Here is a 22,227-nt window from a genome sequence, read left to right as displayed (position 1 = left end):
AGCCAGGAGGCCTCCCTCAGCTCTCCCTGCTACTGTGATGCTCAGAGACAGCAAGGGAACTGGACAGACAGACTGCCTGCCACAGTGGACCCCGATGACAGGGGTCAGCTCTTAGGCAGCTTGAGATGCCAAATTCAGTGAAAACCTTCTAGATCATGACTTAGAATAATAAAAACAGCCCAAATTTGTGTAATTTTACTTCTAAGCACATAAATAGAAAAAAATAATCATAAAACTGCGCAATCCTACCTTGGTACCAAGCACTCTGTGTGCAGACCTCTATCATCACAAACTTCGGAGGAATTTCACTATTCCCAACGAATAGATGACAAGGGAGGCCCAGAGAGATTAGTCCATAATGAGGTGAGGAAGCATTGCCAGGTGGAGGTGTCACTGGAGCAGCTGCAAGAAGCAGGTAAGACTATTCCTGAAAGCCTGGGAGGACCTGTGAAGATGCTGACGTGGTTCTAAGCTCACAAACCTTGTGGTGAAGAGTAGAAGACTAATAATTAGAGCTTCCTTGCACTGAGCACCTGCTCTGTGACAGACCCTGGAGCAGGAAAGACCACAGATCAATCCCAGGGCAGAAAGACCCAGACCTTAGTCCCTGGTGTCCCCTCACTGCCTCCATCACTTGCCCTCTCTGGACCTCAGTTTCTTCATTTAAAATCTAGACTAATAAAATCCTTCCACGTGCTTCCTAGGGCTGTGTTCTGAAATGAGATATGAGAAGTGATTTGGAAGGCGTGATGTGCCTAGGGGTGCCAGGGTCTGTGTCGCCAGCTGAGCAATACCTCTCTTGAGTGGTGGCTTTTAGCCTGGCCTTCGAGGAAGGGGTGAGAGCTGGCCAGGCCAGAGTGTGGCAGTGTTTGTCACATGCTCTCTGCAGGTGGGTGGGTCAAAGGATGGGGAGGTGGCTGCAGTGAGGACTCTTGACTAGAGGAAATAAGTCCAAAAGCTTTGGAGCAAGAGAGAGCAAGGGTTCAAGGAGACTAGAGGAAATGCAAGTGGGGACAGAGGGAGGGATAGGCCCCCCTCACTGCCTGAATGGGGAGTCCCAGCCAGTTGCCTACCAGAAGTGGGGTGTGGTGGGAGTGTTGCAGGAAATAATGGGGTGTACTGTCTCTAGAAAACTGAAAAGCAATAATGGAACTAGTTAAAAGTCAATCTAGTTTTTATTATTATCATGTGCTTACCATTCTAAAAAATATTGGTAATAAGTACTTTTCCCTTTACAGGGGTGAGAAGGAAGACATTCTCACTACCCCCTTTCATGTTATGTGGTGACCCCTTGCCCTTCCCAGAAATCAGCTCATAATGCTACAGGGAGAAAAGAAACTTGGAAGCCCTTGAAAACAGAGACGGAGTGGTCCAGCCTGTAGGGTCACCTGAGTGGAAGGCTAAGATGGCCCCAGGATGGGACCAGCAAGCCTCGAGGAATAAGTAGGGCCTGGGTGGAGTGTGGGCTGGACTGGCTACCGGGATGCCCACTGGATGACTCCAAGTCCAGCTGCAGTACTGCCGTTGTCACCCAGGCACTGTCCCCTGTGCCACGTGCAGGTTATAATCAATTGGCAAACACATTGAATGACTGGTTCCTGCCCTTCACCCACCCCACATTTTTTACTAACACAGAAATCAGATTCTCCTCGCCAATAAGAACCGCCCTGCCCAAGCTCCACTAGGCCAAGTTTTATCAGGCAATCTGTGCTCTGCCTTATCCCTGGCCCAAGTTCCGTCCTCACAGTGACCACCTTTTTCTCCTTTGCAGGAGCCCAGTCCAACCTGCCGGAGAGACACATAAGAAACAAGGTCCTGTAGCCACAGAGGCAGACAAGGATCAAGGTCCTGTGGTCCCAGGGCTGCTGAAAGGTCAAGGCCCTGTAGTCCAAGAGCCTCTGAAGGATAAAGGTCCTGTGGTCCCAGAACCTCCAAAGGATCAAGGTCCTATAGTCCCAGGACCTCCAAAGGATGAAGGTCCTGCGGTACCAGGATCCCTGAAAGATCAAAGTCCTGTGGTCCCAGAACCTCCCAAGGATCTAGGTTCCATGGTCCCAGAACCAGCCAAGGACCAAGGTCCCTTGATCCCAGAGCCTGTGAAGAAACAAAGTCCTATGGTTCCAGCTAAAGTTTTAGATCAAGGTTCCATGGTACCAGCATTTCTGAAGGATCAAAGTCCTGTGGTCCCAGCACCTGCTAAGGATGCAGATCCCTTGGTCCCGGAGCATCAGAAGGATCAAAGTGCCATGGTCACAGCACCTATAAAGAGTGAAGGTCCTGTGGTCTCTGGGCCTGGAAAGAGTCAAAGTTTAGCAGCCCCAGAGCCAGTCAAGGGTCAAGATGTAGTGGTCACTGAGCATCTGAAGGGTCGTGATTCTGTGATTATGTCACCTGTAAAGGATCAAGGCCCTGTGTTCCATGAGTTTATGAAGTACCAAGACCCTATTATCCCAGCGCTAGCCAAGGATCAAGGTCTTATGGTCTCAGAGCCTCCAAAGAGTCAAGTCCCCATGGTCACTGAGCCTGTGAAGAAGCAAATTCCTATAACCCAGGTGCCTCTGAAGGATCAAGATCCTCTGGTGCCAGCACCAGAAAAGGACCCAGGTCCTACGGTTCCTGAGCCTCTGAAGACTCAAGGCCCCAGGGGCCCTCAGCTGCCCACCATCTCACCTCCACCCCCTGTCACGATCCCAACTGTCCCTCATGCAGAATATATTGAAGGGTCCCCTCGATGCCCCTCCCCTTGATGTGCCATCAAAGGAGCTGGCAGTGGAAGGGCTCCTCCCCGGGGCGGGGAAAACACAGTTAATCTGCATGAAACGTGCTGTATAGTCTTGCTGGAATCTAATAAAACTGGTCCTTCTGGTTCAGCAGTGTCTCCTTCCAGCTCTGTGGGGGAGGGGGCACATGTGTACACATGCCATGTTTGCTCAGTACCGTGTACTCTCGAAAGCAGGCAGGCAGGCCCACCTGGGCCAGAGGAGTCTAAGAAATGCCCAGTGTTTAGCTTTCATGGCTTTTTGGCCAAAATGCCCAACAAAGAACAACTTAAAGGAGGGAGAGTTTACTTGGTACTCACAGTTTCATAGATGAACCACTCCATCGCTCTGGGCCTGAGCACATCATCAGGGAAGGACCCAGCAGAGGAAAGCTGCTTAGCTCATGGAGGGGTCAGGAAGCAGAGACAGGGGGGGAAGGGGCTGCAAGGAAGACGAACCAGTCTGGCCATGCCCCCAGTGACTCACCTCCTCTAGCCACACCCCACCTCCTATGGTTACCATCCAGTCAGTCCATTCAAACTAGGATGGACTGATTAGAGTACAGCTTTTATAATCTAATCATTTCACTTCTGAATGTTCCTGGATTAACTGCAGCTGCTGGGTACCTCATATCCAAACCATAACTTCTAGTTCCTGTGAGTTATCAGCATGAGATGGGAGTGGGCAGGTGATGCTAGGACATCAAGGACAAAATCCCTCATGAAAATGATCAAAACAAGCCAAGGTTCAGAGCCCATGGAAGCCTAGCAAGGGCTACCAAATCCCTAAAGGCTGAGCCCTGGATGGGCTAGAGTTGGAGCCTGCCGATGAAACAGGAGCAGGGACACAGCTCGGCCCAGAGTAATTCTGGGTGACAATTATTTGTCACAGGCTCCATTTTAAAGCTTACACAAGAGTTAAACTTCTTGAGAAAATTAGGCCTCTGATCATGAGTGTCAGGACACTACGGAGAGCAGAACCTGCTCTGATGATCTTCATTCAATATCCATGACGGCTCAGCCAGGGACTTCTAAAAAAAAAAAAAAAAGCCTTGAACCTGGTACAACAGCACATGCCTGTAGTCCCAGCTACTTAGGAGTTTGAGGTGAGACAATCACTTAGGCCCAGGGGCTCAAGGGCAGCCTGGGCAACAAACAAGACCCTGTCTGAAAAAAAAATTTTTTAACTGGGTGTAATGGTTGAAGCTGGTAATCCCAGTGACTTGGAAGGCTAAGGGAAGAGTATCACAAACTTGAGGCCAGCCTTAGCAATTTAGCAAGGCCCTAAGCAACTTAACAAGTAGCAAGATCCTGTCTCAAAATAAAAAATAAAAAGTACTTGGGATATGGCTCAGTGATTAAGCCCCACTGGTTTTAATCTTTCTCTCTCTCTCTCTCTCTCTCTCTCTCTCTCTCTCTCTCTCTCTCTAACAAAATAAAAATAAAAATGCCTGAAGTCCCCCATTTATTAGTTCATGCACCAGACTTTTCCTCAGTACCTACTTTGTGCCAGGATTAGGGTCACTGTGGTGAAGAATCACAGTCTTATGAAAATAAAATGTGGTGTGGGACGAGGCCCCCGGACAAGTAAAGGCCTGGTCTTGAGAGAATGAAAGGGGGATACCCACTGGGGCAGACAGGAAGGCTTCCTGTGGAAAGTGGCTGTGGAGTTGGGCCAGGGTGCTGGACCACCCAGGCAGGGAGAGGAAAGGGGCAACCTGGTGTGCCTGGAGGGCCAGGGAGAGGCTCCTCCAGAAGGCACTGAATGAAAGGATCTGGTTTGCATGAGGACTTGGCCAAGGAGTTGGCAGGTCTTTGGAGCAGAAAATTGGGACCTCTTAGGGGTGATCAGTCTTATGAATCCCAGGACATCAGGGAGACGGAGTGGGGTCAGCCCTGTGACCTGTGACAGTGGTGCTGGCGGGCTGAGGGAGAACCACAGCCAGGGCACAGGGAAGAAGACGGGGGAGCCTGAAGCTCAGCCTTGGTCAGAGATGGGTCCTGCCAGCATCCCACTGCTGTGGGCCTCAAAGTCCATGGTGACCTCCTTTTTAAATTCTAGAGCCCTCAAGGGTCTGGGGAGGGTGGGGAGCTCTACCCATTGTCCCTACCAAAGTTGGCTTTCAAAGAACATGCCTGACCCTTTTGAAGATCATTGTTAAAGGCCCTCCCTTAAAGGAGCTCAGCTCAGTTCCTAGATAATCACAGGAGGCTCTGATGACTACTGAACGAGCCTTCCCATCCTGCCCACCCCAGCCTGCCTCCTTACCCGGTTCCCACAGCATTGGGGCTTTCTGTTCCCAGAAGCACCTGTGGACACATGCATGCGGGTGCACACACTCACACACACATTGTGATGTTTCTCCTGGCCCCCAGAGCTTGCTGCCATGAGCTCTCCAAATCAGGAACCTGAAGATATGAAAAGGCCACACTGAGCTATAAGGAGGTGTTCTGTAGGGAAGCCTTTCTCCTCCTCCTTTCAGTTCTTTCTCTGACCCCACACCCAGTCCCATGACAAACAGGCCAGGAAAATGATGGCAACATCACCTCAGGCAAGCGTCTCTGCAGGCCACCCAGACACCTGGGCCTGTCCAGGGTGCCATTGGCTACCAGGGCTCCACCGCTGAGGAGAAACAGGTGGGAAGCAGGTCTGGCAGTCAGTGTCCCTGGGTGTGACTGGGAAGGGGTGCTGGTCACTGAAGCAGCACTGAGGAAATCAGGAGGGAAGAAGTGAGCCCCATACAAAAATCCTTCTAGAGACCTAAAGAGAAGCCCGAACTGTAGGGAGGAACCAGGGGCCTGAGAGGCCCAGCATGATTCCAGAGACTCAGAGGTGACCGGCATCAAGAGGTGGGACAGACTGCAGATGAGGAGCCATGGCTGGCGGGTAGATTTGGCAGCTTCCCTGGGAGCCAGTGCGGCTGCTTCAATATCTTCAATTGTAAAAAGTACTGACGTCAGAAGAGGACCCGAGGGAGAACACCTCCAAGTCGGGGGTGGGGGGGGGTGAAGCTGCAGGCTGCGACGACTCCAGCTCCTGTCTGGGTTCAGCTCAGGTCTCCACTGCCCAGAAGGTAGGTGAGGACGCAGGTGAGGGCGCAGGTGAGGAGTTCAGGGCCTTGCCACCCCGACTGGGGCAGGGAAAGGCAGAAAAGGAAACAGCTCTGGCCTCCTGGGAGGCAGATCTCATTGGTGGCCTGGTTCCTCGCTGGCTAAAATGAAGGAAGATGAAGGACCCCTGGGCCATGCGCCCAGGCATGTGGGGAGTCTCTGGAGGGAGGTTCCCGCTGCTGGCCAGGGTCAAGCCAACCCGCGGAGGTCAGGTAGGCCGGCGGCCGGCACAATACCATGCCGGAGGTGTCCAGGCTCTCGGCAGCCCCGGGCGCACAGAGCCTCGCCGTGCAGCTGGACTCCGGGTTCACGGCTCGTGCAGCCGCAGACAGGAACAACGTCCCCCGGGCGCGAGTGTGCAGAAGAGGCCTTGAGAGGCCCAGAGCCTGCCCATCGCCCACTGCCCCAGGGCAGGCCCGAGCAGCCTGAAGGCCAGGCCCCCCCGGAGGCCCTCTCTCCTCGTTGGCGCCCCTGGTGGCCGATCCGGGAAAGGCCGCGATGTCATACAAGGATCCCCGTATCAGTAACTTCTCCCTCCACACCCAGGAGGCCTGAGAGCCCACGTGAGCCTGACCTGCTGTGTGGCCTTTTGCATCCTCTGAGGTCTGGAGGAGCAGGGAGATTGTCCGCCTGGATAGCTGGTAGGGACAGCCCCGAGATGGGATGGAGCAACACCTTCTGGAGTCGGTGTCCTCGAGTAGGGGGATCTCCTGAAGGAAGAGACTATTACAGCTGACCAAACCTAGTTTCCCCAAAGAAACCAGGAATTCCTCTTTTGCACCAGTCTCCCACCCTCTGCTTCCAATCCATCGCTAAGGTCTGCCCACACTCAGCTAAAGGCATAGTCTGCACACTTCATGTCTATGAATCGGGGTACAGCACTCGGGGTGTAAAGAATGCCAAATTTTTTATTTTGATAATTCACCGTTGGAGCCCCCTCCTGTCCTTGCCAGGCTTGTCAGGAAATCCAATTCTTAGTCTTAGGCTTTCACTATTGCAGGAGGCCTTGGTCACAGAGGTTCACAGAGGTTATCACTCCTGCTGCCCACAGCCCAAGCCAGGGCCAACCCAGAAGCCACGCTTCTGCTACACTAGCCTGAGAGCTCCCGGAGCCTGCCCAGTTTTCCCAGGCGCCCCTATAGGCATCCACATCCAAGACTAACCCTTGGCCATTTTGCAATCAGGACTGCTCTACTCCCCACAAGACAGCCACTGTCCCCTGTCGTCCACCCAAACACCTGCTCTCTAATTCCTCTGGGCTGCCGCAGTCTGGCTGGGCACAATTCAGGAGCCACTTGTCAAAAGAAACTAACTTTATTTTTAGAACTACAAACGCCAAGCAAAACAGCTCCTCAGGAAAAGAAACCCTCAGAGCCCAACTGCCACCACCGGCTTCCACAAGCCTCTCTCCCACACCAACCTCCCCACCTCCCACAATCCTCTCGCTCTTGAGGCCAATTGGCTGGGTTGTGTGGGCGGAGCCAAAGAAGTCCCCCAATGAGCAGTTCCATAGTCTGAAGGGCAGGGAAACAGCCCAATGAACATCACCGCAGAGGAGCCAATCAGCTAGATGTTGCTGGGGCCGCTGTGAGCCAATCATCAGCTGGCAGTCTGAAGGGCAGGGAAACAGCCCAATGAACATCACCGCAGAGGAGCCAATCAGCTAGATGTTGCTGGGGCCACTGTGAGCCAATCATCAGCCGGCAGCTGGAAGTTTGCTGGGGCCCCTTTGGCTGTGGCTCTCAACACTGGGCCTCAAGCCCTCTGCCTTCACATCCCCCATGAGTCTGGTCCTGGTTCCTGTGGGCCCTGACCGCACCCTGTGCATCCCCACAGTAATGCCTGAGGGTTCCGATTTCCCCACAGTCTTTCCAGGATTTGTGTTACCTGTCTTTTTCATTATAGTAGTAATTATTTGGCCTATTCCAAAATCTTGATTTTTTTTCTTACACACCCAATAAGTACCTAATAAACATTTGTTGAGAAAATTAATGGACATCCAGGAAACAGCTGGGTTTGGCAGAAGGATGAGGAGGGGGCTCCATGGGCTGCCACTGGAGGGGCAGAAGCAATGGCATGAGCAGAAGGAAAGGGGTGGATGGCAAGAAGCTGAGCGGGGCCTGCAGAGGGACCAGGAGGTGGCAAGAAAGAAGGTGGGGGCGGGCTGGGGATGTGGCTCAAGTGGTAGCGCGCTCGCCTGGCATGCGTGTGGCCCGGGTTCGATCCTCAGCACCACATACAAACAAAGGTGTTGTGTTCGCCGAAAACTAACTAAATATTAAAAAAAAAAAAGTTTAAAAAAAAAAAAAAGAAGGTGGGGGCAATTGCAGGAGTTGAGTGGTGGTGAATGCTTGCTCTGTCCCCATAAGCTCACTGCCCCCTGCTTTGTGTCTCATGGTGGGGCTCCCATCAGGCCCATCCCACCCACGCCTCACTGTATTCCTAGCTCTCTGGCATCCCAGCTGCCGCACCTCTATTCCTGCTGCCCCTTCACCTGGAATGCCTCTTTCCTTTTCTGTTCAGCTCTAGCTTCCCTGTTTCAGTAGTCTCCCCTGACACTGGCACAGCCTGAACCCAGGCACAGTGGCACTATGGAAAGAATCTGACTTTATGGTTGAGATGTAGATTCAAGTCCTATCTGTTATATGAACATCACTTCTTAATTCATAGCTAATACTTACTAGCCACATATTATTTGCTGAGTACCATGGGTTACCTTGTTGAACACTCACCACAACCTTGTGTTATGATTCCCATCTTACTACTGAGGGAACTGTGGCTCAAAGATATCAAGTAACTGTCCAAAGATCACACAGCAAGGGAGTGAGTGGTAGAACAGGAATGAGAGTCAAGTCTGTGAGGCTGCAACACCTCTGCTGCTAAGCATCCGAGCACATTTCCTTTGAGCATTTCTGGGCACCTCCTGTGCACTGGGCATTGTGCTAGATATGGTGATACAGGACGTGGGCAGACAGGGCCTTCTCTGGAGGAGGTTACTGTTGGAGTCTCAGAAGAAGCCACTGCTGCGGGGACTGGGTGGAGATGATTCGTAGAATCTCACTGGGGACTGCCACTATGAACTGCAGTGTGGAGCTCACTCATATCAGTAACTTCTCCCTCCACACCCAGAGGCCTGAGAGCCCACATGAACCTGACCTGCTGTGTGGCCTCAGGCAGCCACTTCACCTCTCAGAGCCCAGCTTCCTCACCTATAAACGTGCATAGGAACAGCTACTCCTTAGGGAAACTCTGAGAATTAAATGAGATTGTACAAAGCAGTGCCAGGCCCCTAGTGGGAGCTCAGTGAGGGTTAATCCTGCTCCCTACACCCACATCTAGAACCCTCTGGATCCAGCAGCTCCTCCTGACTTTAACAAGCACTATAATGGGAACAACAGGGTGATCCTTCCAATGGCCTCCAGGGGGCAGGAGAGCTCCACACAGGGAGGGGATGGCTCACCGTGGGGCGGGGGAGTGTTCAATGTGCAGCCCAGCTTCCCATCTCCGCTGCCCCCACTCCTATTACCCCCCCCACCTTCCCTCCCCATTCACTTGTCACCTGCACCAGGCCCTCCCCCCACTCTGTGGGGTATTGGAGGGGTGACTTGGGAGTACCAACCCTCCTACCCTGTGCAGGAGGAGCAGCTTGGCTTCAGGGCCTCCTTGGGGGTGATATGGGGGGTCACACCCAGGCCTGGCTCATCTCACTGACCTTCCCAGGGGAGCTGCTGCACTGAACTTCAGAGGCTGGAGCTGGGGTTCCCACTCCCTACTCAGAACTCAACCTAAGGATTAGAAAGACTTCCCAGCAGGAAGCAGTAGGCATGGAGTCCCTGCTACTGAGGTTGAGGGAAGAAGAGTTGAGTTAAAGGCCAACATAGCGAGGCCCATCTCAACGACTTCCCACCTTGCTGGGCTATTGCAGGGGTTGGTTAAGTCACTTCCGGTCATCAGCAGGTTACACACCTCCATTATTAGAGCTGGTCAGTTCCTCTCCTGCCCTTCCCCTAGAGGTGTGGAGACAGGAGCAACTTCCCAAGTGACTAGATCAAACTCCAGGTCACCCTCACTGGCCAAGGGGCCTCGTATCTCAGCTTTGATGTTACCTGTAAAATAGGGCTGATCCCTACCCAGCCCAGCTGTAGGAGGCCTGGATAAAAAGACACACCAAATAGTCGCAAAACACAAAGTGGTACCGGCAGGTATTACTAAAATCATCACTCTGATCAGGAGGTACCTCCTTGCCCTTCAAGGCAGCCCACCTGTCACCTCATTCTGGGACCAGAAGCAGCCATGGCTTCCTCCTCTGGATTCCCCAATCCATGGTTCTCTCTACCACGCGGCCTGCGCAGTGGTTTCATTAATGAGGTTCTAGGCATAAAGTTAGTTAGACGAGATCGAAATAAAAACACAAGACTCAATTACCTTAATTCTATTGCTAGGTCCGAGACGGCTCCCCTCTCTGGTTCGCTCCTCTAGCCGCCCAGCAGGGCAGCAAGGATTACTCAGGGCTAGCAGGAGAGAGAGAGCGAGCACGCCGGGGAGTAGCCTTTTATTAGGGAACCAGAGATTCAGGGGAGAATTCCATCCAATGAAGGTTGAGGGGGGGCTGCACTCCAAGGTCAGGGTCAGCGATTGGGTCCCCGGGGTCAGTGGTCAGGCACACCCCCACACGGATGGGCTCTCTCATCAGGAGAGGGACGGGAAAAACTTCGACTTTTGCCAAAGTGCCTCAGACCCTCAACGGGAGGCACCCGATCACGTGTGAGAATGGCGTCCCACAGTTCTCTTCTAGAACAGCCTTTTCATATACTCCACAAAAATGGTCTTAATGCCTTGTAAGTGTATGATGCCACCTCTAGACCCAGGACAGGAACCTGGGTATGATGCGGAACAGACAGACATGACCCTGTTCTCAGGAGCTTCCGATCTCATGAAAGGTAGACCAGGAAAGTACATCATAAGTGGTCAATGTTATAATGCCAAGTCAGTAAAATGAGAAAATGTGGAATAGAAACGGAGGTAGAAGCCGGGCGTGGTGGCGCACACCTGTAATCCCAGCATCTCAGGAGGCTGAGGCAGGAGGATCATGAGTTCAAAGCCAGCCTCAGCAGTTTAGCAAGGACCTAAGCAACTCAGAGACCCTGTCTCTAAATAAAATACAAAATAGGGCTGGAGGTGTGGCTCAGTGGTCAAGTGCCCGAGTTCAATCTCTGGTACCAAAAAAAAAAAAGAAGAAGAAAGAAACTGTGGTAGGAGAGGGGTTGATTACAGATAAGGCCTTTCTGAGCAAATGACCTCTGAGCTGAGTTCTGAATGCTGCTGGGGGGGGGGGGGGGCGGGGGCGAGAAGACCTATGAATCTCTACAATAAATTGTAGTGCCTGTCTGTAATCCCAGCTATCGAGAGGCTAACACAGGAGGATCACAAGTTTGAGACCAGATCAGGCAATTTAGCAAGACCCTTTCTCAAAATAAATATATTACTTAAGGGAGGTAGGGATGTAGCTCAGTAGTAGAGCACCTATGGGTTCAATCTCTACTACCAAACCAAAACCAAAACCTACAAGTGCCACTTATGGGGAGGCGGCTGCAAGAACAACCAGCGCAAAGGCCCTGAGGCAGGAGAACAAACATAGCACGTTTGGAAATAGGAATGATCCAGGTGAGCAGCAACACATATTTAGTTCTGAGCATGCTCATCGCTGTCCCTAAGTCTCCCTTCTAAAAAAGCCCCTTGAAGGTTGAGAGGACACAATACAAGAAAAGCCTAAGGATGTGGTTTTGGTAAAAGTGCATATGGTAATGCTGGGAGTCAGCGGGCCCTTATGCAGCTCTGCCCACACCCTGGGGGACTCTGCTGGATTGCCTGCCCAGGTAAGGGGTTCTTCCCCACGAAAATAGACAGATGTCCAGAGAGGAAGCGCTTTGCCCAAGGTCACACAGTCTATGGATAGCAGAGGTGGGCCCTGAATCCAGTCTCCTCTGCCTCCCTGGCCTCTGGTCTCCTGTTCTGTCCTCTCCCCTGAAGGTATGGTGTTGGAAGCCTTAAGGACCAAGAGGACAGTATCAGAGGAACTGTGCTGGGTTCCTCCTCCCCTGCTACAGAATCCACGTATGTGCTGGACCACCTGAGAGCAAGTGTCCCACCAACTCCCTCCTTCCACAGCCTACCCCAGGCACTTTACCAACCAGAGCCTGAGATCGGATTTGTGGGCTCTGTCAGATGCAGTCAGCTTACAATGAAAAGCAAACAGACTGAAGCCTGGGAGGCCGCAGCCCGACCTCCCCAAGGCTGCTGGGGCCGAGCTTCCCCTGTGGGCTTGCCGTGGGCCTGCCTCATGCCATTGTCTGGGGCTATCTGCCAGCATTGCAGGGCCTGATATGGACTATTAGACTTTGTCCCCTGGGAAGAATGACATGGCAATCTCCTGATCCAATCTTCTTCCATGCGCCAACAAAATTTAATTGGAAAAATTTTATTGAAAAAACAAATTGTACAAATAAGTTCTTATTTTGTCAGAAAAAAAAAAGGCTCACGTTTCCCCTTCCCCCCATCTTTGAAAAACTAAAAAAGGAAAAAAAAAAAAAAAAAGTTCATCCCAGGATGCCCAATACGATTCTTGACCAGGGTCTGCCTCCTCCTATGAGCGGTTTCCCCATCTCCCGTACCCAAGCCAGTCATTTTGGGGTGCCTGGTTCCAGGGACTGCAGCACCTAGCTGTGTAGCTGGAGGAAGTTGGGAGAGGCTGGGGGAAGGGGAGAGACTGAGGCCGTGGGAGGGTCAGCAGAGGCCTGGGCTGCACCCCCAGCTCCAGGTCCCACCTATAAGAAAGGATTGGCTGGATCCAGACTTGGAGGGTGGGACAGGATGGCTATCTCCCAGGTTGCACAGTTTGTAGGGTCTCTGGGCTCAGCATCATGGCATCTGGGGACCCATGTCCGAGCGGAGTGGACTCTAGCTGGGAAGGTCCGCTCAGGTGCAAGGAACCCTGGTCTGGTTTTCCACCCCCACCCCATGGATATCCAAGACTGGTACCTCCCCCCACAATAGCACCCATGTGTCTCAGGAACCTTCTGCTGCTTCCTGTCATCCCGTGCCCACCTGAGGGCCCTACAATTCATCTCGCATCTTGTCACCCTTGGGCCGGACCAGGCGCCCAATGAACAACAAGGAACCACTCTGGGTGTCTCGCACCAGGAAGATGAAGGGGTGGTCTGCGTAGAACAGCTTGGGGCTGCGCAGCTCCTCACGCCCGTAGATGTCCTGGTCAAAGGGGTTGCCCTCTGTGTCCCACTCGAAGGCGGTGGCATGGAACACGCTGGCCAGGTACAGGTCCTTCTTGCCCGACATGCGCGACAAATCTGCCTTGTTCTTGTCGATGGCCTCGGTCAGGCCGAGCCCCGCCAGGTGTTTCTGTGGGACCAGGTGCCAGGTGAGACCACGGCATTCAAGCCTCCACCCACATCACCCTGACCACCCTGAGAAGACACAGCCAAGCCCAGGCCACACAGTCTGGGTGCCAAGTCCATCAGGGGCTTCACTCACATGCTGCTTTCTGTTTTCCTCCTCAAGCTCCAGAGGAGGAAACTGGGACTCAGAAATAACAACCAGACGTGATCCCTGTGCTGCCCAGCAACCTCAGGCTGTGCCCCTCGAGGTGGACTCCAGGGACAGATAGCAACCCTGGGAACAGATCTGAGGGCAGGTCCCCTGACCCCAGTCCAGACCCACCAAACCCACAAAACTCTGGGAAGGGGAGTGGACAGATCTTTCTTAAACTCTCTAGGAGATTTTAGCACACCCAAGTACTGACAAAGACAGATCAAAGGACAGCTAAGTCCACATCACTCCGGGGCTGACAGCATGTCCCGAGTGATATGACACCTGGGGTCTGCTTCCAAACGACCTGATGCCGGGACGAATGGTGGCTTCAGATGAACCACTATGGGGTATGAAGAGATGAGGGTCAAGCTGGGTGATGGGTTCCTTCCACTGATCTATCAAAATAAGGTGCTACAATGTTTCATGATAGAAAGTTTAAACACACACACACACAGGCATGCACCCGTGCATGTATGCACCTTCCCATGGCTTTGCACAGCACTTGGAGGCCAAATACCCATGTCCACACTGCAGCCTCCAGCCTCATCCCCTGGAATGCCCCACCGTATTCTCCACAGACAGCCTCCCTGAACAACTTGCCTCCAAGATGGCTGTCCTCTCTCATTCTCCCCTCAGGGCTCTCCATCCCTAAGACAAGCAGTGCCCCTCGATTTCTCTCTCTCTAGCAATGATGGTCTTGTCTGTCCCTCCCACCTGGCTCAGAGCTCTGGAAGGGGATAGCCCTAGACAAGGCTCTTTGTGGAGGTCAAGACTGACTCTCAGTGTAAGAGAGGTCAGTGATGGACCATTGGCTGGCCAGGCACAGTGGCACAGGCCTGTAATCCCAGCTATTTCAGAAGCTGAGGCTGGAGCATCACAAGTTCAAGGCTAGTCTCAACAACTTAGCAAAACCCTGTTTCAAAAATTTAAAAAATAAAAATAAAAAGGATTGAGGATGTAGCTCAGCAGTAATGCACCCCTCGATTCTCTCCCCAGTACAAAAAAAAAAATTCAAAAAGAAAAGGAGCATGGCTGAGTGGACAGCCGCCTCAGGAGCCCAGGTTTCTGCAGAACAGTCTCTTCTCTCTGGCAGGACCAAACAGTGACAAGGCCTGGGGTCCTGAGACTCAGGCAGTCCTGAGAGAGGTGTCTGAGCAGGCCTAGCTATTCATCCTGATGACTATGCACAAGTCACCCACCTTGAATTTGCCAACTCAGTCTACCCCATGGACTGTAAGTCCTGTCTCTGCTGAGCTCCAAAAGACACAGCAGAAAAAAGGAGAGACCATTGGCCAAGGGATGGGGAAGAACTGGGGCCAGGGCCAGGTGGGAGATAGTGCAGACTCTTCTTTGGAAACTGTCTACAGTACAGACCATTACAAGCCCTACTAGGCTCTGGTTTGGAGCCTAAGCCCCATTCCATCTTGAACTTTCTCTCCAAGCTCTCTGTGCAGTAAATCTGAAGTAATCTATGGGTCAGGAGCCTTCCTGGGAACCATTTCTGGCACCCAAGGCAAGAATGACATGAGTTTTCTCTCTTGAGTAGGTCAATTGTCTCCTCCTGACAAAAAGGCCACCCCATGTCTTCACCTTGAGGTCTAACTGCAGCTCCCCCACTTGCAAGCCAGTGGGACCTTGGGGAGTCACTGCTTCTCTCTGAGCCTCTGCCCACCACCCACATTGGTCACAAGGGGGAAATCCCCTTGAGCATGTGTGCAAGTCTTGGCCATCCTAAGGGACCTGGATGTCAATCTTATGTGGTGGATGACACTCCAGCTTGAGCAACCTCTAACTGGACATTCCAGACTCCCAGAGGCAGCACAGTGACTAGGGTCTCACTTGAGTGTACAATATCCCAACTACTGGCTAGGTAACTTTGAACAAGTTACTTAACTTTTCTGAGTCTCAGTTTCCTCATCTATCAGCTACAGTCCTCCCAAAGGAAGTTGTTTAGAGGACTGAGAGAGCTTAACATAAATAAAGTGCTTCAATGGCTGTCACACAGCAAGTGTCCATGGTATGATCAACTGCCCAAGGGCAGGTCCCACACATCCTCCCCTGCGTCCCCCCTATCGGAGCCCAGCCAGTACTGCCTAGACACCCAGGGGACACACTGGCCTAATCCCTTCCTCCTCTGCCAGGACTTGCAGGGCCAAGTTGGGCCAACCCTCACCTGTAGATCGTGGGTCACCTCCACCACACCCTTGGGCAGGGAGATGGCGACAGCCTTCTTCTGCATCTTCCCCATCCAGACCTTCAGCTGCTCCTTGGTCAGCAGCTTCTCAAGGCGCTCGAGTGGCTCCACGTGGTGGGGCATGATGATGATGAGGCTGGAGAGCTTGTGGGCCAGGGGCATCTCCAGGATCTGCAGCTTCTCCTTCTCATCATCATAGTAGTTGTAGAGGCCTGGGTGGAGAGCAGAGGACACTGGGTGTGCTGTGGAGTGGGGGATAGGACGCCGTCTAGAACCCCTGCTCCTCAAGGCACCTACCTGTCCGGTGCATCATTGTGACACCCACGGTATAGGAACGAGTCACCATGAAGCCACGGTTGTCCACCATCTTGTGGTGGAACTTCTCGTCCCAGTGTGCTGTGGTGGGAACAGAGCACAGGGTTAGAGATCCAGGTCCCCAGACACTATCACAGCCCACTGCACACCATGCTACACTTATCCTAGCCACGGGCAGGTGACCATTCTTGGGGGCCAGGCTTCAATGTGCCTCTCTCCTGAGCGCCCAGCCCACAGAGTGCATGTTCCCTGCTCTTGGGTGAGGAGTGCCCTCTAGGGCATGCTGTCTTAGAATGCAGTTCCTCTAGTAGGTCCCCAAGTAACAGGGACCTCATTCCACCCTCAGCTCAGCTTCCTCCATCTCCACTGCCTGTGTGGCACTTGTCAGGTGTTTGGGATACCTGCTGAGCTGGGCTTGCTACCCAGCCCGATTACTGAAGGGGGACTGTGTCCTGGGCAGGAGCACCCTGGACCACCCTTATTGTTGTTAGCAAGTTCTGTCTCCATGACCAGAAAGATAATGGGAAATTGGTTAATGTGTGTTGGGCCACAACCAGACCTGCCTTCTGATCCAGGCTCAGCAACTGACTGTGAGAGGTCTCGGCTCTCCCAGCTTGGCTCCATTTATAAAATAGGTTTCCTCATCCTTACAGCCAACCGATAAGAGTACCATCCAAGTAGGTACTCACACATATCCATGGACCCCAAATCTATCTTCAGTTCAATTCACATCAACTCCACCAGATCTTGACTCTCTACCTGCCAGCAGAGCCTCAACTTCCTTGCCTGTGAAACAGATGTAACACTGCCTGTCTCCAAGGGCTGCTTTAAGGAATGGGTGCCTTTCTCCAGCTCACGTTTGGGGCACAATGGATTCTGAATTTTATGGATTCCAACACATACAAGCTAAGGCACATTGCTTTGATGAAAAATGATATGTAGGAGCACATATCACATATCTGGAGTCCCTCTGAGGGCTTGCATCCCTGTCCCAGTCCTTTCAACAACTGGCTACCTCTCTTAATTTGGTTTGTAAAAGATCTCTGAATCTAGTGTATAAAACATTTCAAAAACCGTTATGCCTCCACAGTTCGCTGTGTTCAATGAGGAGCAGCGAAGAGCCCCCACAAGGAACTCTAGGAAGAGCCCGCCACCTTCACACCCTGCCCTGCAACTCACGCTTGAAGAACATGGCATTGACCAGCAGGGCGCCATCGGTGCGCTCCACGTCCTTGGTGACCTCGGGCAGCTTGCCGTCTGTGGTCTGCGCGGCCCACTCGTTGATGGACTGCAGGGCGCTGCGCTTGTCGCGGAAGTTGATCTTGGAGTGCTCGCAGTTATAGTGCTGCTTGCTGCTGCGCACGAAGTCGTCGGCGAAGCTCACCGAGCTGGGCCCGTACAGGCGGCTGCCCAACTTCCAGGTCACGTTGCGCGCCGTGGAGTTGCTGAGCGAGCGCAGCAGCTCGCCCAGGCCCGCGTGCACCTCCTCGTCCCGCAGCTGCTCGGCGCTCAGCACCGCCTTGGCCTGCGAGGCCGTGGCCGCCTTGCCGCCCAGAGACACCAGGCCCAGGGAGGAGGCCACCACCACGGGCGATAGCAGGATATTCTCCACAGCCTGGTCCTTGGCCATGGCCTGGTACAGGCTGAAGGCCAGGCCAGCGCTGCGCTCGGCCAGAGTGGCCGCCTTGGGGCTCAGCTTCTCTGAGGTGCCGGGGGCTGCTGCGGGTTTCTTCACCTCGGCTGCCAGGGCCATGGCCAGGAGGCACAGGGTACCAAGTAAAGGGAGGAAGCGCATGGCTGGAAGGTGGGTCGTGTGCACCTCCGGGGACCTGTGAGGGCTGCAAAGAAGAGTGTGGCCCTGAAGCCCTGTGTCTTCCTCCCCAGCTTCTTCCCGCCACCAAATTTCCTGAAGATGGGTACGAGTGAACCCAGAATTGTGGAATCCCAGATCCCACTCAGGGCTGCCCATTCTCTCAGGGGTCAATGTAAAGCAGGGTTCGTAGCAAATCACCACCAGGCCACCCTATTGGTTTCCTGCATTGGGCATCCAACACTTAAACACATATTTATGTGTTTACTGTAAATTTATTTCTGCCCCTAAGTAGCTTGTGGCTTCCAGCCTGTCTGGTTCCCCCACTGTATCCTGAAGGCCTAGCACATGACAGACCTCAGCCATTCCTGAGAGGAGGTAAACCAGGGCAACTTGCCAGACCCAAGGTCTCTATAAGTCTATATAGAGCTAAGCTGTGATCTCACATGACCCTGAGGGCCCTTTTCCAGTAAGAACAAGGAACAGTAGGACTGAAAATCTACAATAAGCCCAGATGCCTGGGCAAAGGATGTCCTGTGGGACAGACCTATGGGCCTGCCCCACCCCCATGCCTCTCCCCTTCCACTCTGGGATGTTAATGAGCCACTGCTAGGTTTACTCATTAAATGAAGAAGTCCAGGTGTTCCATTCTGCTACCCCTGGGATGACCTTGAATGTGTGTGTGCATGTGTGTCCACCCAGCCTGTCTCTCTTTTCCACACTGCAAGGGTCTAGGTAGACTTAGCCTACCCATCTGCCTACAGCCCCTGGACCAGACAGGAAATCCCAGAACTAAAGCTCTTGGGAGCAATTCCTTGGAAACTAGGAGGGGAAGGGGGTTTCCTGAGAGAATAAGGGCAGGATCCTGGGGAAGGGAGTGAGTCATAGCTCAATGGAGTAGTAACCCCTCCCCCCACCATCCAAGGCTGGCCAGATGTGTGTTCATCCTCCTAGGAAGCTGAAACCACCACACCAGATTCTATTCTTCACTCCCGTCTAACAGCCACTGCCACACAGGCCATCTGCTCCATGGCCTCAAGTTTATCCTCAGGCCCCTTCCCTGACCCCAGCAGTAGCAGGAACCCCAGGACGAACACCACTCCCCTTTCTGAGACTTTCAATCAGAACAGTCTCTATTCATGAGAGATTTCCTCACACACACCCTTCAGGTCCTTCCCCTCAACCTCATGCAACAGCACAGAAGAGAAAACAGGGCAAGAGGAAAAGTCAGAAAGAACCCTGGAAGAGACAGGTTCCACTACTTTGGCAGTCAAGTTTCATGGTCCTCCTATACACACCAAACAATATACTCTTGAGCTACACCAAATAAATATGAAAACTATGTAAATGAAAATTATAGTTGGAAATGTATCCTAAAGGAAGATAGAAAATTTGAAATCCTAGTGGAAGGCCCTCAGGGACTTTGGCCAGTGGGGAGAGCACTGGATTTCTGGGTAGCTTCTACTGTTGGCATCCTATCAACCCAGCCAGGTCTCCCACCTCCCTAGGACCTTGAAGTTTCAATTCAAAGAAGAAGCAAAGAGCCTCAGGAGAGGGAATGACAGAGGAGCAGAGTGCCACTGAGCTCCACAGACACCTGGGGGATGGTACAAGGGAGTTTGGGACCTCACCCTCAAGCACTGAAATGACAGAGGTCCTCAGGCCCAGATGAGGCTCCAGGCCTCCTCCCTCCCAGCCTTGGCTCCTTCCCCACCAGGCCTAAGGCCTCAAAGGCAGAGGTAGCATATAATTTATTGCATAAACAAGGACACTTAAGAGAGTAAAATGGAACATTTCTAATTATTATGCCAGGACAACAGGCACATGATCACCCTACTCAAAGGCCACCTCTAATCCAGACAGCTGATGCTGAGTTCAGAGCTCAGATAGGGCTGCACAGACCACCAGCATCCCCTTCCTTAGTGGCTGGTGGAGGAGTGCAGGCTGCCACGTGGCAGCCACCATCTTGACAGCCCCCACCCCCAGCCAACCAAAACCTCAAAGGGCTGGGAGGGGCTTCTCAAGAAAGCTCCAAATGACTAGTTTGGGATTTCTCAGGCAGCCACATAGCTCCTGCTCCTGGTGACGTGGCAGGCAAGAGGCTGAATTATCTCTGTAGGCCAGCAGAGGGGGCTTCCAGCCTGGGAGACAGGAGGCCTGGGTTCAGGTCCTAGGGGTGCTATGGATTTGCCAGGAGACCCCAAGAGCCTCCCTGGCTTCCTTTCACATCTGCACTTTTCAAGGGAAGATGCAAGGCTGGGAAGAAGGGCCGCCCCGTTAAACCCAGCAGCAAGAATGGAGGAAGGCAAGTTCCTGCAAGCAAGCCAGCCTCCCACAGCCCAGCCCATCTTGCCATAGAGAAATGCCAGCCCTCAGGCCACTGTTAGACAATCTACAGTTGCACAAACAAAATCCAAGATCTGCATAGCCCACAGCTGGCTGGACTGAGCTGGGGCTGGGAGGGGAGGGAAGGAGAGGCTGGGGGTCAGAGGGTCTCAAATATTTGAGAGGAGTCTAAAGTACCTTGAAACTGCCTCAGAGGGAGGTCAATGCCTGCCTTTTTCATTCTGAAAGAAAACAGAAGAGTGAAGACAACGGGACCCCACAAAGGGGAGGTTGGGAGTAGGGGCCAGGCCCAGCCCCCAAAGGGCACCCGTCCCAGATTTCCAGGGACCTCAGAGATGAATCACGTCACTGTACAGTGGGAGAAACTGAGGCACATCTGGCAGGGACTATCCCAGGTCCCACAAGGACAAATAGCGGTCAGACTTCCTAGCACAGGGCTCCATCTATTCAGAAACACTCACAGAACCCTCCTGAAGGCCACAGGTGGTGTCCCGTTGCACAGCCAGAACAACAAAAGGTCTGCTAGGAATCCTGGTGACCAGAGACAAAGGCCAGGGCAGGAAAGGGGGATGGGTACACAAAGGATCAGAGGACTAGAGGGTGTGGCCCCAGTCCAAGCTTCCAGGCAATCAAAGCCCCCAGTTTTCTCCAGGCCTCCATCCGGGCCCTGCAGCCCTGCAGCGCAGAGGGACCAGCGGCAGGAAACCAGGGAAGAGGAGGGGCCAAGACTTCAGGCCCGGCTGGAAGTGCTTTCATTCTTCCCCTCTCTAGATGCCTCAGGAATGTCCCTAAGCTGGGGGTAGGGAAGCCCAGCCTCTGAAGAAGCCCTAACCCTGCAGTTCCTTCAGGAACCAGGTGGGTAGACAGAGTAAGGGTGGATGACGCCCACATCTCCAGTGGGTCTCTCGGCCCCAGTCCCTGCCCCCACCCTACATAAGACCCTGCAGACTCCCACTCCCTTTTTGAGGGGGAGGGGGGCTGGCTGCTTATCTCTCCCTCAGCTGCCATGCTCTACACATACCACTCATCAGAAATGGAGCCCCTTTTGGTGATTCCTTCTGAAGCATGGAACCCCAAAAGCCAGGACCTCACACCCCAGGAAAAGCTGAGACCGGTTCACCTCCTCTCCTAGGCTCAGATGACCCTCTCATCAAGCCTGGGAGTGACCCATCAGTCACTGCAGGACCCTGGTCCTCCAACTGCCAAGCTGACCAGCCGCATCCCTGTAGGAAAGGCCCCGGCTCCTCCTTCCTGTTTGCGGAGGGTCCGGTTCAGCACCCCAACTCCCAGCCCCACTGTCTGTCTCTGCCACTACCGGCTCCCTGAACTTCTAGGGGCGCTGCACTTTTCCCAGCCCCTGAGAGCGCACAGATCCCCGTCCCAGCCCTGCTCCCTGCGCCCTGCCCTGCGGGTCTGTATGGCTTCATCGCCTCCAGGCTGCGATTCCCCCTCACGATGCTCCAGCTGCCCCCAAGTGCCTGCGACTTCATTTTAGGGGCTCTGGTTTGGACCCAACGCCTCCTAAAGGCCACCCGCCCCCTCTCCCGAAGCACCCCAAAATTGTTGAGCGCTCCCCCGGCCGCCCCTACCCCTCACCTGGGTCGGGCCGGCTCTGGGACCGGGAGTCTCACCTCCGGGCTGCTTTGGGTTGACTGTACTCTCCGCCCGCTGCCTCAGGCCCCGGATCTATATATGGCTGTCCCCACCCCCTCCAGCCCCCGTCCCAAGAAACTTCTGGAAAGTTGGAAAAGGCTTCCGCAGGGCGCCCCAGCTCCACCAAAAAAAAAAAAAAAAAAAAAGCCAAAGACCTCCCCCTAACCGCCTGCCTCCCGCCCTCTGTCTGCAGGCTGAGGCGCTGTCCAGGCCCCTGGGTCCTACTGTCCCCCTTCTCTAGCTGGGCTGTGGGGCATCAGTGAGTCCCCCCACGGTGACTAACTAGTCCTTCAGAACACACCAGTGTCCTTTGATGCCGTGGAGACTTGGGGACCCTGGTGGTCTTGGAGATGGGGGAGGGGGATTCGGGCCACTGAGCTGGAGGAGGCTTCAAGGTCCAGCTTCCCCGGACTGGAGCCCCTGCTCCAGGCTCTC

The 22,227-nt window shown here is 53.5% G+C and overlaps 2 protein-coding genes across 5 annotated transcripts in view; one reads left to right on the top strand and one right to left on the bottom strand.

Moving 5' to 3' along the window:
- The window catches only part of Map6 (microtubule associated protein 6), a 73,364-nt gene extending 70,528 nt beyond the window's left edge, over positions 1–2,836 (top strand). Inside the window, exon 5 of one of the 2 annotated variants that reach the window (XM_077796877.1) lies at positions 1,772–2,836. In XM_077796877.1, the coding sequence (XP_077653003.1) occupies positions 1,772–2,747 (976 nt within the window). In that variant the 3' untranslated portion in view covers positions 2,748–2,836. The remainder of the gene's footprint in view (positions 1–1,771) is intronic. The other variant, XM_077796876.1, reaches the window with a different exon arrangement.
- A 9,546-nt stretch (positions 2,837–12,382) lies between these two features.
- Positions 12,383–21,884, bottom strand: Serpinh1 (serpin family H member 1). Of its 3 annotated transcripts, XM_026387283.2 has the most exons (6): positions 21,736–21,884; positions 20,317–20,360; positions 17,163–17,821; positions 15,966–16,064; positions 15,648–15,880; positions 12,383–13,285 (listed from the first exon to the last, which is right to left on the bottom strand). In XM_026387283.2, exons 3-6 carry the CDS (start codon positions 17,776–17,778, stop codon positions 12,983–12,985), a joined length of 1,251 nt encoding a protein of 416 aa, XP_026243068.1. In that variant the 5' UTR covers positions 17,779–17,821; positions 20,317–20,360; positions 21,736–21,884; the 3' UTR covers positions 12,383–12,982. The 3 variants fall into 3 exon arrangements, with proteins under 3 accessions (XP_026243068.1, XP_026243066.1, XP_026243070.1); XM_026387281.2 differs by lacking the exon at positions 20,317–20,360; XM_026387285.2 differs by lacking the exon at positions 20,317–20,360 and having other exon boundaries at positions 21,771–21,884.
- Positions 21,885–22,227: the final 343 nt, after the last annotated feature.

This window comes from Urocitellus parryii, chromosome 4, assembly GCF_045843805.1.
Source record: "Urocitellus parryii isolate mUroPar1 chromosome 4, mUroPar1.hap1, whole genome shotgun sequence".
Lineage (NCBI taxonomy): Eukaryota > Metazoa > Chordata > Mammalia > Rodentia > Sciuridae > Urocitellus > Urocitellus parryii.
This window is presented reverse-complemented; position numbering and strand designations above follow the sequence as displayed.

What these genes read in the sequence shown, in the direction of transcription:
- Serpinh1 (XM_026387283.2), bottom strand. Translation starts at nt 17,778, where the DNA reads ATGCGCTTCCTCCCTTTACTTGGTACCCTGTGCCTCCTGGCCATGGCC. An exon ending in CACAATGATGCACCGGACAG is followed by an intron (nt 15,881 to 15,965) that starts GTAGGTGCCTTG and finishes CTCTCCACCCAG; the next exon opens with GCCTCTACAACTACTATGAT. An exon ending in AGGTGACCCACGATCTACAG is followed by an intron (nt 13,286 to 15,647) that starts GTGAGGGTTGGC and finishes CTGGTCCCACAG; the next exon opens with AAACACCTGGCGGGGCTCGG.